At 55.6% G+C, this 15,831-nt stretch overlaps 1 protein-coding gene across 2 annotated transcripts; it reads left to right on the forward strand.

Annotated features, from left to right (window-relative positions):
- The first annotated feature begins 361 nt into the window (after positions 1–361).
- DHX58 (DEXH (Asp-Glu-X-His) box polypeptide 58) lies at positions 362–13,259 on the forward strand. 2 transcript variants are annotated; one of them, XM_012656700.1, is made up of 13 exons: positions 362–427; positions 5,345–5,513; positions 5,719–5,920; positions 6,254–6,444; positions 7,121–7,237; positions 7,856–7,982; positions 8,115–8,306; positions 9,314–9,567; positions 10,128–10,277; positions 10,371–10,532; positions 11,205–11,395; positions 12,380–12,476; positions 12,754–13,259. In XM_012656700.1, the coding sequence occupies exons 2-13, from the start codon at positions 5,346–5,348 to the stop codon at positions 12,937–12,939; spliced, it is 2,037 nt and encodes a 678-aa protein (XP_012512154.1). In that variant the 5' UTR covers positions 362–427; position 5,345; the 3' UTR covers positions 12,940–13,259. The 2 variants fall into 2 exon arrangements, with proteins under 2 accessions (XP_012512154.1, XP_012512155.1); XM_012656701.1 differs by lacking the exon at positions 362–427 and adding an exon at positions 4,653–4,704.
- The last annotated feature ends 2,572 nt before the right edge of the window (positions 13,260–15,831 follow it).

Below are 15,831 nucleotides of genomic sequence, written 5' to 3' on the forward strand. Positions count from 1 at the left end.
CAATGTGCAAGCTGGAGCCTATTAAGCCTCAGGCTGTGCTGGGGCCACGCTCCCCAGCAAGCCTCAGGCCTAGTCCTGTGCTCCTGGGGTCCTGCCTGGCTGCAGCGCCCCCGCCTCTTCTGCTCCCAGCCGCTCCTGCTCCAGATGGCAGGGCCACCTCCCACTTTAACCTCAGCCTGGATGGACGTGCTCACAGTTGATTGTAAAAGGGTCAGAGACTCCAGGGCAACGAAAGGCAAGAGTGCTTTCCTCTTAGCATACACGGTTCTTCCTGTGAGGGCAGAAACGGGAGATTCCTCTGTCGGCTCAGCTGGCTCCTCCCCTCAGTTTCAGTTTCCGTTTCCCACCTCTGAGCCGAGCTTAGCAGCCTCGAGCCAGCCGGGAAAGCCAAGTAGGGCTGCCGGGGCAGTCCCAGCCGGTGGTACAGGTGAGACCCAGCTTGGGCAGGGGTCAGGTGTAGATGTTACAGCAAGTATTGCAGCGGGTGGTTCGGAGGACAAACCGAGCGGCACACGCCATGCTGGCTCGGTCGGTTTTCTCAAGTCAGGGAACCAAAATGGTACAGCAAGTGTTACAGTGGGTGGTTCCAAGGACAAACCGAGCGGCACACGGAGAATCAGAGAATCAAAGTTTATTCGCGGCGGGCTCAGAGGGCTCTCACCACCAAATTCTGAGCCCCATCTACCAGATTTTTCCCACTTTCATTAAGTTGGAGGTGGTCGGAGGGGTGGGGTCTCAGGTGGCTAACGCGCCACCAGGTAATAGATTAGTTGATGCGTCAGGTAATAGGTTGGTATTACGCTGATGCGGGTCTTCCGTGAGGGGTGGGGGTCTCAGGTGGCTGATGCTGCCAAGTAATAGATGGGGGTTTTCCTTATCATTCCCCCCTTCGATGCCCTTATATGTCTATTATAGGGCATCATTTCCCAGTGGGTGATTGCCTCGTAAGGCCGCTATGTGAGCTGTTGCTCTCCGGGTTACAGTTGTCTCTACGAATTTTATAACCATGCTCAGTATGCAGGGGCCCACACTGACAGGGAGGAAAAGGTTATTAAGCGGCCTGGCCAGAGGTAGTAGCCATGAAGTCCATTGTCCTAAGTCGAAACCTCAGGTTTGTTCTAATTCCTTGTTTCTTTTCTGGATTCTTTCTCTTAGCTCCCTGACTTTTGTGGTTACTACTCCTGTCTGGTTTATATAGTAGCAGCACTCTTCCCCTAGAAATATACAGGCCCCCCCGTTTTCAGCAGTGAGTAGGTCTAAGGCCCGTTTATTCTGTAAGGTTACTGCTGCTAGTGAGCTCAGTTGACTCTGGAGGGACACTAGGGAATCTGCTACTAGTTCCGTGTCTTCATTTAGTTCTTGGGATAACTTGTGGTAGACGCTCAGGGATGTTCCTAGGCCTCCTACTCCCGCTCCTATCGCAGCAGCAATTCCTCCCCCTGAGGATCGATGCTAGTAAGGCCCGTCTTTTCTGGGTGTTTGGGTGGGGGCTTAGTGCAGCTTCTAGTTGCTGGGTTTCGAAGATAGAAACATCTGGAGTCAGGAAGACCTGGGTGCTGGTCCTGGTCCAGTTTCCTGGGAGGCAGAGGTAGGCAATGTCTCCACAAAGAATATGCCATCCCGGGAGCAGGTGGCAGTGGCATTACTGGGTAAGGTTTGGTTATTGGTGCAGAGTTCACCCGCTGTGAATCCCAATATTTCATTCTCTCCTGCATTAGTAGTGCAAGTGATATTCAGGTGGGAAGTTATGGCTAAGTGGACATTGTATGCTGCTGGGCCACCAAGGATGTTTTGTTTGGGCCTGGGATCAAGATGCTGGAGTTCCGGCCCAGAGGCACAGGGACCCCAATATAGACTCGTTTCTGGAGGGGTAAACAGACCCAACATGAAGTATGGTTGGGTAGGGCCTGGAGGGGCATATTGAGGAACCGGGTTATTGGGGGAGTTTCCAGGGGTTCAGTGATCTTTCGTATGCCTGTAAGATCTGGCCTCTTATAAGTTGACTGTGTTATGAGGCTATCTTAATAAACTGAGCCTTTGTGTCTTCGACCTGTTGGATTCTAGCCTGGTCTTGGACTCCTCCCCCATCAGGCATCTCCTAGTGGGTGCAGTAAGTCCAACAATCTGGTTTGTCCCTTGGGGCTATACAGGTTTGAATATCACCTGTAATGGTGCCAGTCCAGTTTCTTTCCCCCGCTGTGGCACACCTGAGCCTGACTATAACGTGTCTTTGGCATGTAGGTGCGGACTGTGAAACCTCCTGTAGTCCAGAAGCCTCGAGTAATCCCTTTAGTGGAGGAAATCTAAGTCCTAGCATAACAAGCCTCAGGGCAGGTTTCTCTGCCATAGTTGTTAGGGTGAGTGCCCCAACCAGGAGGAGGGTAGGGACTGAGGCAGGAGTAGACATCCTATAACGAGCCAAAATGCCACAGTTAGAGAAGCCCTCTGCGGTTCAGTCCAATCTCCCGGAGCTACGGCGAAGAGTCCGATCCCTAGTAAGGTCACTACAACCCCAATGAGGGCCAGGGCCAGTGGTCCCATTTACTCCTGTTCTGTCCTGGGTGTGGCTGTCCTCATTGGGAGATGGTTAAGCTGGATCTTTAGGGGGTTCTGCTCATCCTGATGTGCAGTCCAGAGATTAGCTTCGTTGTCTGGTTCAGCCTTTTTCACCCAGGAGTGATGGATCCACGGAGTGATACCTGCAACTTTAACAGCAGTGGGAGTAACTAGTATCACAGTATGGGGACACTTCCACGTGGGCTCTAGGGGTGTACTTTTCCAGTCCTTTACCCAGACTAGGTCCCTAGGTTGGTAGGGGTGGACACAGAGACCCAGGGCAACAGGGGTTTTTTTTAGGACGGTGTGGTGGATATGGCACATAGTTTTGGCTAAGGCTTGGAGGTGTGTGTTTATATTCATTTCCTATAGTTGTCTAATGGCCCCCCTTAATCGCTTGATGAGTGGGGGAGGCCTACCGAACAGGATTTCAAAGGGTGAATATCCTGTGGGCCCTGGTGTGCACCTGACCCTGAACAGGGCTAGGCTTAGCATGTCTACCCAGGGTAATTGTGTTTCCTGACATAGCTTCGCTAGAGTGTTCTCGAGGGTCCGGTTCATGTGCTCTACTTTCCCTGAGCTCCGTGGCCTGTAGGCTGTATGTAGTTTCCATTTGATTCCTAGTGCCTTGGTGAGGGTTTGCATGACCTCCGCAGTAAAGCTTGGTCCGTTGTCACTGCCAAAGGAGAGTGGCAGACTGTACTTGGGGATGATTTCTCTCAATAAGAAGCTTTGCCACTTCCCTAGCCTTTTTGGTCCGGGTAGGGACTGCCTCAACCCAGCCTGAGAAGGTGCATGTCACTACCAGCAGGTATTTATAGCCCCAACATGGTTTTACTTCTGTGAAATCAACTTCCACATCCTCGAACGGAGAGGTTCCGGTGTATTGGATTCCTGGGGTGGGTCTCGGCCTCACCGCTGCATTGTTTTTAGCACAGGTCTGGCAGCGGGTGCCGACGGCTGCAGCGATGGACGGAAGTTTGGCGATGTAGTAGTACCGGGCGAGTAGCTGCGTGAGGGCTGTTTTCCCTAAGTGACTCAGGTTGTGATGTCGGGAGACAATAGAGTATGCTAATTTATGGGGATAAAGATGTTATGGTTCCGTAGGTGCCATCACCCATCTGCGTCCTTCTTGGCCTTCTCCTGCTCTGTAACCTGCATCGGACCTCGTACCTCACACAGGGGCATCTGCAGGCCTGAAGTTGGGGTCTGAGCTGACCATAGCCGGTGGGTGATAGGAGTGTCAGCACCTAGTTGGTCCAGAACTGGTGGCGGGGAGACTGACGGTGGCAGGGTGTCTGGTGGATTTGGGAGTACTTCAGGAGGTGTCACGGTAGGGTTGCAGGGCGGTGGTGGTGGACCCTCTTCAGGAGCTTCCTGATAGATAGGTTTGGACAGTTTGGAGTCTCTGGTCCTTTGGGCCACAAAAATTCTGCTCTGTCCCTTATTAGCACAGAACCAGACCCAAGGGGGCATGGTCTGAGCAATCTCTAGCCATGAATCTATGTAAGGGAATTGGTCGGGGTGGCCGGGAGTCCCGGTCACAATTCTCCAAACTGCTCACACTGTTGCGGGCCAGTCAACCCCGAATGTGGGCCATTGGTGTTCACAGAGGGCCCTAAGTCTACTGGGACTCAGTGTGATGCCGTAATCTCCTGTGAAACCTTCTTAAAGTTCTTTAACATGCATTTAAGGACTGCAGGCTTCAATTCTACGCTACCCATCCTAGACCCTTGAACGGTGTCGCAGCTTAACAGACAAAGAGGGGGTTTCTCTCAGGTGTCCGCCTGGCTGCGTCCCTCTCGGGAACTTAGGCGCATCTTGGCAAAGGTGTGCCCGTATAAACCCCGGGCCTGGTCACTCCCTTTAGGGGAGTGAATCACCATTATGCTGTAGATGCCACCACGGAACTTCAGGTGATGACCCACTCAGGTTCCGCAGCCATTCTGTGGAACCATAGTCACTCTTCACTCACTCATTCAGACAGGCAGAGGTCACACATTCCCGCCCTGGGAATTCCCTGCCCTCAGGAGGTGATCAAGCTCCTCTTCTGTCCTCTGATGGGCCTGACTCGGGCGGGTCTGGGACCTTAACTGGTCCGATGCCTCCAGACCTGATTTGACTTGTCCATCCCTCCGGCGTGTCCGGGTGAGTTCGGGACCCCGTGGCCGGCAGGAGCTCCCGAGGAGCAAAGATATTCCGCAAAATGGCCATTGGCGCTGGCTCACTTCGGTTCCCAAGGTCAAACCGGTCCCTGCGCCTGTCCCTGAACTGGTGGCTTGAAGGGGCCAGTGTGGTCAGTTTTCCGTCAGGGAACCAAAATGTTACAGTGGGTGGTTCCCAGGACAAACTGAGTGGCACACGGAGAACCAGAGAATCAAAGTTTATTCGCCGGCGGGCTCGGAGGATTCTCACCACCAAATTCTGAGCCCCATCTACCCGATTTTTCCCACTTTTGTTAAGTTGGGATGGTCCGAGGGGCGGGGTCTCAGGTGGCTAACTCGCCGGCCAGGTAATAGGTTAGTATTATGCTGATGCGGGTCTTCCGTGAGGGGTCGGGGTCTCAGGTGGCTGATGCTGCCAAGTAATAGATGGGGGTTTTCCTTATCATAGACTGTGTCACACCCGTCTCTTGGCAGAGCCGGTTCCCGTTGGGTCCTGAGAGTTCCCTGCCCTCCCTCAAGAGGGGTGGAGTCCTGGGCAAAGGGAGGTCTCTGCACCAGGGCCAGGAGCTGGAAGGGGCGGAGGGGGGTAGGTGCTATGAATGTGAGTCCCTTGCCATTCCCAGAATGGAGCTGCGACCCTATCAGTGGGAGGTGATCATGCCTGCCCTGGAGGGCAAGAATATCATCATATGGCTGCCCACGGGAGCTGGGAAGACCCGGGCAGCCGCTTACGTGGCCAAGAGGCATCTAGAGACTGTGGACGGAGCCAAGGTCATCGTGTTGGTCAATAGGGTAAGTGGTCAGCCCTCCCCTCAGCAGGTCTCAGGTGACTCTGAGTCCCCTCCAGCACTCCAGAGCTGTTGTGCCCATCCCTAAGCTCACCTGTCTTTTCACCCCAGCCCTGGACCCAGCCATGTCCTGAGGGTCACCTTGCCTCCTCCCCACTCCCCTGGCCCTGGATCCAGCTTTCTCTCCCCAGCTCATTCTCCACTTTCAGGTGCACCTGGTAACCCAGCATGGCGAAGAGTTCAGCCGCATGCTGGATGGACGCTGGACCATGATAACCCTCCGAGGAGACATGGGGCCACGTGCTGGCTTTGGCCACCTGGCCCGGTGCCACGACCTGCTCATTTGCACAGCTGAGCTGCTGCAGTTGGCATTGACTAGCACTGAGGAGGAGGAGCACGTGGAGCTCACCGGTGAGGGCCATGGGCAGGGGGAACGGATGTGCACCTGGGGCCCCTCCTCTAGTAAAGGTGTTTGTGGGAGTGAGAGGTTCTCCACTCACCAAACCCCACCCAGCGTGCGCTCTAGTGGAAACAGACCTGGCTACAGTGCAGGCTCCTGCGCAAGTCCCTTCCCCCAGCTGAGCCTCAGTTTACTACTTTGTAAAATGGAGATGAACCATCCCTGCCTAGCTCTTCATCCTGGAGCCTGGCTGCAAGTTGTGGAAGGAAGAAGGGATTCTTGGATGAATTGCAGGGAGGAGGGGCTTTGCAAACGTCAGTCACGGCCTCCCCATGTGCCCCCAGCCTTCTCCCTGCTCGTAGTGGATGAGTGTCACCACACGCACAAGGATACTGTCTACAATGTCATCCTGAGCCGGTACCTAGAGCACAAACTCCGGAGGGCATGCTCCGTACCCCAGGTGCTGGGTCTCACAGCCTCCCCAGGCACTGGCAGGGCCTCTAAGCTTGATGCGGCCATTGACCACATCCTACAGGTGAGCTTGGCCCCTGTGGCCCTCCCACCACCAGGCCATCAGGGACCTCCCTGCCTCTATCCCTTCCCACGAGCCCTACCCAGGCTCTCCTTGGCGGGGTCCAGCCTCCAATGGCTTCTTATGGCAAGTAGAATAAACGCCCAGCTCTCTGCCCTGGTTTACAATGTTCCACGTGACCGACCCCCCTTGCCCATCCCCCTCGTGCTATAGCTACACTGGCCTTTCTATATCTTGAACGTGTCAGGCTTGTTCTCATCTCAGGAACTTTGCACTTACCATTCCTTTTGCTGGGCATACCCTTCCCCTTGAACTTTACCTGTCTGACTCCTTCTTGTCATTCATCAAACGGCTTAAATGCCACCTCTTCAGAGTCTTCCCTGATCACCTGCTCTGCTTTCTTCCATCCCATACTGTTATTCTCTTTGGCACTTGTCAACGCTGTCTGAAACTCTTCATTCTGTTGTTCTTTGCTGGTTCATCATCTGTCTCTCCAGCTCCAGCCTACATGCCTCTGAATCCCCAGCGCCTAGAATAGTGCCGGCACAGAGTGAATGAATCCATACCCCAGTGGCCCTCCCTCAGACTCTCCTCTTCTCAGCTGCGATTCATCCTGCCCCAAAAGTCTGCTGTCCCCACAGACCCCCCTTTCCAGTGAAGCCCTCTCTGTTGTCCCCAGCTGTGTGCCAACTTGGACACGTGGCGCATCATGTCAGCCCAGAACTCCCGCCCCCAGCTGCAGGAGCACAACCAGCAGCCCTGCAAACAGTATGACCTCTGCCATGAGCGCAGCCAGGTGTGTGAGGCGAGGGGCATGGGGTGGGAGTAGGCTACCATGTGAACTTAGTGCACCTTGGCTTGAGCCCTGACTCCACCCTCACTAGCTCTGTGACTTCAGGGCACTTGGTTATGTGTCTGAGCCTCCATTTCTCCTTTCTGTGAAATGGGGCAGATACAGCCCATGCCCACAGCCTGCTGTTTGGATTGGCTCAGAAGGCATCGAGGTTGTCTGTCACAGCCCTTGGCATGCCATGAAGTGCTCTACAAACCACAGAGCCAGGACGCTTTGTACTGAGTCTGTACCAAGCCCTCTCCTTCAGTGTGGACACTGCTTGGTGTCTGCCGTGACAGGGCTGGACAAGGACTAGGCATCACTGTGTCCAGGCCAGAGGGCAAGGGCATAGAGCGGGTGAGAGGGCAGGAGTCAGGTGCAGGTACCTGGCCTTTGCCTCCAGCCAGGACTCCTGCACATACCAGCCGGCCTCCCTCTGGAGCCCCCACTCCTCACCTCTCAGCTGAGACAGATGGGTGACGGCAGTAGTGGTGCGGTGCAAGCCGGGGCTAGCGCTCCCACTGGGTGCCCATCCTCCAATGTGCATGGGCATCCCCTCACACCCTCACTCCTCTTGCCCAGGATCCGTTTGGGGACTTGCTAAAGAAGCTCATGGACCAAATCCATGACCACATGGAGATGCCCGAGTTGAGCCGGGATTTTGGGACGCAGACTTACGAGCAGCAAGTGATGGAGCTGAGTCAGGACGGTGAGAATGTGGCCCTTGGGCAAGGCGAAGTTGCAGGGGCCGTCAGGGGCGGGGCTTTAAGGGCGGGGCCTAGCCGCTCCGGGGCGGGGCAAGGGGCAGTGGGCCGCTCAGACCCCGCCCCCTTGCCCGCAGCCGCTAAGGCCGGGCTGCGGCAGCGACGCGTGCATGCACTTCACCTGCGGCACTACAACGACGCGCTGCTCATCCACAACACGGTCCGCGCCGTGGACGCCCTGGCCACGCTGCAGGATTTCTACTACGTGGAGCGCATCACTAAAACCCAGATCCTGTGTGCCGAGCGCTGGCTGCTGACGCTGTTCAATGGTGAGGGCCGTGCTGGGGCAGCGTGATGGGAACTGGATGAGCAGTCAGAGGCCAGACAGGGCTCAGGTGCCCACGCGGGATGGGAAGGTGCCGGTGACGGTACTGGGAATCTGTTTTTCTAACCAAAATCCAAGGCCATGGATATGACGGATTTATTTCCTCATTTCTGAAAGTTTGCATAATTGTAAAAGCTAATTGACGTTATTGACAAAGATTTTTATTTATTTATTTATTTATTTTTTGAGACAGAGTCTCACTGTCTTCCCTGGGCTAGAGTGCCGTGGCGTCAGCCTAGCTCACAGCAACCTCAAACTCCTGAGCTCAAGCGATCCTCCTGCCTCAGCCTCCCGGGTAGCTGGGACTACAGGCATGCGCCACCCTGCCCAGCTAATTTTTTTCCATTTTTAGTTGTTTGGCCAATTTCTTTCTACTTTTAGTAAAGACGGGGTCTCACTCTTGCTCAGGCTGGTCTTGCACTCCTGAGCTCAAACGATCTGCCCACCTCGGCCTCCCAGGGTGCTAGGATTACAGGCGTGAGCCACCGCGCCCAGCCTTGACAAAGATTTTTAAAAAAACATTTAGTTGGAATGGCTCCTGAACTTCTGGGGTGTGTGGTTCCTTTAGACTGGGGGAGTGAGGCTGAAGGTCAGAGGGTGAATTTAGCTCAACAGACCTGAGGTCGAGTCAATCCTGGGTGGCAGAGATCAGTGTGAAGAACTGCGTGGTCACCTTGGTAGCTGGGTTAAAGAGGGGTGCTGGTCTGAGGTATGTGAGCGAAGGATTCTGTACCGTGTGCCCCTGCTATAAGGCCAGACTTGAGAGTGGGTATGGCACAGGGTGTCCTTAAATGTGCTCTTGGTACCTGCTCTGGGGGAACTAAGCAGGAGTGGGTGTCCTCCCTGAAGCTCCTCCAAACTCCTGCAGTCCCCTTCCTGTGAGCACCCCTCCCGGTGCCTCACCCACCCCCAGACCTGAGTCCTGTGCTTCTGCTTCGGGGTTTTTGGCAGACCACAAGAATGCACTGGCCCGCCTGGCAACTCACGGCCCAGCGAATCCAAAACTGGAGATGTTGGAAAAGATCCTTCGAAAGCAGTTCTCGAGCCCCGACAGCCCCCGGGGCATCATCTTCACCCGCACCCGCCAGAGTGCTCGCTCCCTCCTGCTCTGGCTCCAGCAGCAGCCGGGCCTGCAGACCATGGACATCAGGGCCCAGCTGCTGATCGGGGCCGGGAACAACAGCCAGAGCACCCACATGACCCAGGTGCGGGCTTTGGGGAAAGATACTGAGGGGGATTTCCCTAGGAGAGAAGGAGGGACAGGGTCTTTTGCACACAGAGATGGGAGCAGAGAGACCCTGGGGGAGAGAAGGGGTTGAATATCCCCACTCAGAGAGCTGGGAGAGAGGGGCAGACACTGAGATCCCCAGTGCTGAAGGTTCCCTGAGTCTGGGGGTTCCTGGGGGCCAGAGAGGCAGGATCTTGAGGGTCTGTAGGGAAAGACGTGGGTGATGTATTTCCTTAGGGCAGAGGATCAGGAGTCTGGGGTCCTTTTCACAGGAAAAGAATGGGGCCTGGGAGTTCCTAGTGTAGAGGGGCAGGTTCCCTCAGGAGACCTTAGGGGAGATAGGGGTTGGATTGTTACCTGGGAAGAGGGGCAAGATGCTGGGGGTTCTTGGGGATAGAGGTGGGAATCAAAGTCCCTAGGGAGATATGGGCCCAGATTGTGAGTAAGCGCTGAACCAGGAGAGGCCACTCTGGCAGGTGGGTAGGGCTGAAGCCACCTCATGTGCCAGACTCTTTCTACTCCCCACCTTCCCTTCAGAGCAACCAGCAAGAAGTGATCCAGAAGTTCCGGGATGGCACCCTGAACCTTCTGGTGGCCACAAGTGTGGCGGAGGAAGGGCTGGACATCCCCCAGTGCAATGTGGTGGTGCGCTATGGGCTCCTGACCAATGAGATCTCCATGGTCCAGGTGCTCGAACATCACCCCTCCCTGAAGCGGCCCTTGTAGGATCCCGTGCGGGACTCCAGCCCCACTCAGGAACCTCCTCATCTCCCTCCCCAGGCAAGGGGCCGTGCCCGGGCAGGTCAGAGCGTGTACTCCTTTGTAGCGGCCGCAGGCAGTCGGGAGCTGCGGCGGGAGCTGACCAATGAGGCACTGGAGACGCTGATGGAGCAGGCAGTGGCTGCCGTGCAGAAGATGGACCAGGCCGAGTACCAGGCCAAGGTCTGCGGGCAGCTGGCACGCCCTGCGGGGAGGGTGCTGACTGCACACGTGCACTCCTCCAGGCCCTCTACCTCTCAAGGCTAAGTTGGGCCACCTGAGGAAGGTGTGAAGACAGGGAAGGGCAGAGGCCAGGGGTAGGGCCACCAGAGAAGGCAGTGACTGGTATCCAAAAGGCCTTGGGAGCAGGTCTTGTCCTCGGCTTTGAATTTATCCTTGCCACCAGATACTTTGGGTATCTGCGAGAGCTGCCTTACAGCCCTTCTGGAACAAGGCAAACAAAGACACACGCATTGGATAAGTCCAGAACCAGGACATCTACCATCAGTGGCCCCGAGGCAGGGTCACAGTCATCCAGCCTTGTCCAGTGGTCCCTGGTTACCCCTGTTGTCCCAGCGTAATTACTATTAATGATGCTGCATGATAGATTCAAAGAAGCAGGTTTGAAATCCTCCAAAGATGGGACAAAGATTCAGCAAGAAAACTCGCCCCCCACCCACTGTTGCCTCCATTGCCATAATATTCTTCTCCACTGAGCTGCTTCTAAAAGCTCCATGGAGGGCTAAGGAAAGTCCCTCCTGGGTACAAATGATCTGAGTTCTTTGGGAGCCCTTTGTCCTCCTGGAAGCATTCTCCTAGGTCACAGCCATACCCAGGTGTCCCCTCCCACCCCAGATCCGGTATCTGCAGCATGCAGCCCTGGTCAAGCGGGAAGCCCAGGCGGCCCAGCGGCAGAGTCGGCGGCAGCAGTTCCCCGCGGAGCACGTGCAGCTGCTCTGCATCAACTGCATGGCGGCCGTGGGCCACGGGAGTGACCTGAAGAAGGTGGAGGGCGCCCACCACGTCAATGTGAACCCCAATTTCTCGTGAGACCTGTGGAAGGGGCTGTCAGGATGGGGGAGGAGATGTGGGATGGGGACTAAGAATCTGTCCCACCCAGGCAGTGCTTTCAAGCTTTGGGAGGTGAAAGCATTTTAACAAGTACTGATACTACAGTTTCACAATAGTCTGGTTAGACAGGTTTTGTATCGATCCCCATTTTAAAGGTGGGGAAACAGAGGCTTGGAGAGGCTTGCCCAAGTTCCCACAGCCATATGTGGTTGAATAAGGACTGGAATTCAGGATACCAAATGCTGAGAGGCCACACACTGGCCCCTTGGTCCTAGCTACTCTGAGGACATCAAAAGAAGTTGGCTGTCCCTGAGCCACCCCCCATGTTCTGTCTCCTAGACAGTAACCTTCCCCCATCCTGCATCCATTCATTAAGTGACTATTTGCTCGGTACCCGCTGTGTGCCGGGCCACTGTGCCAAGGATCTTCGCATAGGTTCTCTCATTTGAGGAGGTGGCATCTCAGCTAGGTCTCGAAGGTGGGCTGGGTTTGAATGTGAAAAAGATAAGTGGAAGATGAGTGCAGGTAAGGACGATGGAAAGCAGAGGACAGGGTGACTCCAGGTGACCTGCGAGGAAGGGACTGTGAATAATGAGATTCAGGAGGAGACAGACTAGATCTTGAAGGTCTCCTCAGTTAGGAATCTTGGATGGATTTTGAGCAAGGGAATGTCAGGGCAGATTGACATTTTAGATCACTCTAGCAGTCAGTGGAAGGACAGTTTGGGGAGTGAGGATGAGGCAGGGAGAGCCATTAGGAGACTGGAGCTCATCCAGGTGGGTGATGCTCAGGCCTGAACTTGGGCAGAAGGGGGCGCAATGGAGGCAGCACAAGCAGAACTTGCAGAAGATTGGACTTCCTGGCCCTGGAGAGGAGGCTCAGGCAGCAGGAGGGCATGAGATCTGCGGGCAGGGGTGGGGGTGTCAATGAGCTCTGTGGCCACCCCCATTCCTCTCCAGGATCTACTACACCGTCTCCCAGCAGCCCGTGGTCATCAACAGAGTCTTCAGGGACTGGAAGCCTGGGGGTGCTATTCGCTGCAGGAACTGCGGGGAGGCAAGTACTTGGGCTATGTCTTAGGCACCAGACCCCTCAGTCCCAGTCTTCAGAGGCCCTCAGGGAGCCCTGACTAGGATGGGGAGACAACCCTGCCCCAGATCTCCCCAGTCTGAGGAGGTCCTGCCCCTGCCTAAGGGAGGCACAGCGTGATGCAGATGCTAACTCTCAGTCTCAGTGGGAGATGCAGGCCCTGTATTCATGGAGCTCCAGTTTGAGGTGAGAAGCCCAGTTTGAAGGCAGAGACCTAGACCCTACCTTCTCTGTCCCACCCCAGGGCTGGGGTATGCAGATAATCTACAAGTCCGTGAAGCTGCCGGCGCTCAAAGTCCGCAGCATGCTGCTGCAGACCCCTCAAGGGCGGATCCAGGCCAAAAAATGGTCCTCCGTGCCCTTCCTTGTGCCTGACTTCGACTTCCTGCAGCATTGTGCCCAGAGCCTGTCGGACCTCTCCCTGGACTGACCCCCTCGTCGCTGCAGTGCCCCGCTCAGGCTGCAGGGGGCGGGGTAGTCCACAGCAGCCATCACCTTCCCCTGGACAAACCCTGGGTGGGACTGGGCCCCTCCTTCCTGAGTCACCAGCTCTGGGCACCGAACTGACCAGCCTCAGAGGAGCCCCGGGTGCCCAGGCTGACTTAGGCTCCCCAAATGAGGAAGCAAGTGGAGGGCCACAGCTCAGCCCCGGAGCTGCCTCATGTACACAGACAATTTTCATTTGCCCGGGAGGCGGGGCGGGGGAGGGGGAGGCCGAGGCAAGAGAATTGCCACGTTGTACCAGGAATCATGACATCCCTTCCCTGCCAAGGCCGCCTCTATTTTTTGAGGCTTCTCATAAATTAAAAATAAAGAAATGGAAAAATGGGGTGGAAAATGTGTGGTACTTTTAAAACTTCGTTGAGCTGTACAATAAACTGCACGTATTTGCAGTGTGCAATTCAGTAAATGTTAACATGTATGCTCCTCCACAATTGAGAAAATGAACATGGCCGTCACCCTCGAAGTTTCCTCATTGCCTGTCGCAATCCACATTTCTCCACCTCTCGCTCCTCCCCAGGCACTGAAGTGCTCTGTGGTAATTTTGTGCTAAAAGTTTTTTGGGGGCCGGGCGCGGTGGCTCAGCCTGTATCCTAGCACTCTGGGAGGCCGAGGAGGGTGGATAGCTCAAGGTCAGGAGTTTGACACCAGCCTGACCAAGAGCGAGACCTCGTCTCTACTAAAAAAAATAGAAGGAAATGATCTGGACAACTAAAAATATAGAGAGAGAGAGAAAAAAAAAGTTTTTTGGTTGTTACTCTTTTCTTTTTTTTGCAGTAGCGAGAAGGGGGAAAGTAGTAGAACAAGAAGTTCAATCTGTAACTGACTGTGAACAATCAAGTGAGATAACCCACTACAATGGCTATCCTATAGCCTTATTCAGAAAGCATCAGCCATCTAAATTTGAATGCCCATCAAGAATGTGAGGCCTTCCTGCCCTGCCACCCCATAATAGGTTCCAACCCCAATGTCTCCCTCTCTATCTTCGCTTAACCCTCAGGTCATCTCCTTTGGACTGGGGAGAAGCTGAGATCTGGGATTTGAGGGGTGGGCTCAGGTAGGCAGGGGGATGGGGAGAATTACAAAGGCCTAAATTTTCTGTTCTCATTTTAACAAGAAAAAAATAAAGAGAAAAGCAAGATCTAGGTTGATTCTACAGGGAAAGGGCTATTTCTGTAGTAAAAGGCCCAGCAGGCAGGAGTCACCTTCAAGAGGAAGGAAGGGGGCTAGGGCACAGATAGGAGAGCGGGATGCCAGTCCTTTCTGCCATCTAACTTCCTTCCCTCCTGCTACATCCTTGGTCCTGCCTTGGGGTAGGTATGAAATGCACCCTCCCTTCTCCCAGCATTTTGTCTTTTCAGTAGGCCTCTTGTCTGATTGAAGGCTGAAATTACAGTTCCAATCTTTTTGGCCTCCATCCCCGCAAAGAGTTCCCAGGGCCCCTCTTCGCCTTCCTCTCCAGGTGTCCTTGGCCCTGGCTCCAGGAATCCCCCTCCTGCCCCCTCCTGTCCCATCTCCACCTCCCCCTCGAGGCCCTCTCTGCCCATCTGCTCCCCACTTTGCCTTCAGTTAGTATCACCCCTGCCAGCAACGTGCCTTTTACGTGTCAATAAAATTAGCGACTGGGGGCAGAGGGAGGGGGGCAGGGGCTCAGGGGTGTTAAGCTCAATGGCCTTGAATGTGGCTAGACTCACGGAGTCCGGACGCCTGTCATTCCAGGGCTAAACAGTGACAGCTGAGCGACCTGAGCTGGCATTGCGGACAGAGGAGGAGCTGTGCTGCAGGGAGAGAGATGGGCTGAGGATAAAGATGTCCTGAGCGCCTAATGGCCCCCTCAGTGGCCTAAGCCCCTGCACAGCTGACCACCAGAGGGGGAACCCTACCTTTAGAGGAGGCGTCCCATCTCCCATCCAGCCTGCCAGGCCTCAGAGCTTTCTTGAGCTCAGATTGAAGGGGGAACTCGGGCAAGGAGAGGTTTTGGGCTTGTTCTTCTTCAGTGAGGGGTCTTTATATGAAGTCACTAGCTCCAGGGCATCTGGGCAAGGCTGCCTGAACGAGGGGATTTACGGAGGTCCTGGGGACCCAGGCGTTCTAACTTCCTGGCCCTCCGCAGTGGCCCGGATGCTCCTCCTGCCCGGTGTTCCCCACCTGGGTGAGCCAGCCCACCCCACCCGCCGGAGACTCGAGGAGGGGCGGGGCCGCGGCCCCCGCTCCCAGCCCCGCCCCCGGCCGGGCCCCGCCCCTTCCGCGGCCGGCCTGCAGCAGCCGCGCTCCGAGCGAGGCGAGAGCAGGTGGCCGCGGCGGGCTCCGTCTCTGCCCCGCAGGTAAGACAGCGACGCGGGCTGGTCCACGCTGCGGACCTCGAGGGCAGCGCGGGAGAAAAAGGCAGCCCCTTCCACCTGTCCAGTCCCCTCGTCTCAAAATTTGGGACCCCAAGGGACAGTGAGAACGTCCCTATCTTGGCTTTGCGCGCCAACGTTGGGCGTCCGTTGGGTGCGACTAAACTCCGGGGAAGTTAGAAGGTCCCGGCTGATTATCCCTGAGGCCAGGCGGGCCCCGAGGGGTGGGAAAGAACAGAGCCGGGCATTAGGCACGCAGCTTCTGGAGGAGAGCAGGTTGGGGACGGTGACTCCGGAGTAAGGAACCTCAGAGTGCTCTGTGCCTCGTCCAAGTGCAGCATCTTTCCCCGCGGCACGGAGCAATGTGGTGACCCACCGGCTTCTGTTCTGTGGGCAAATGAGGTAAGAGCCGCTGAGCTGGGGCCTGGGTTTTCTGGTGAACCCCCGGGGCACCTGCATCATTTATTTACAACTGGGTACAG

The sequence above is a fragment of the Propithecus coquereli genome, unplaced genomic scaffold, assembly GCF_000956105.1.
Source record: "Propithecus coquereli isolate 6110/MARCELLA unplaced genomic scaffold, Pcoq_1.0 Scaffold515, whole genome shotgun sequence".
Lineage (NCBI taxonomy): Eukaryota > Metazoa > Chordata > Mammalia > Primates > Indriidae > Propithecus > Propithecus coquereli.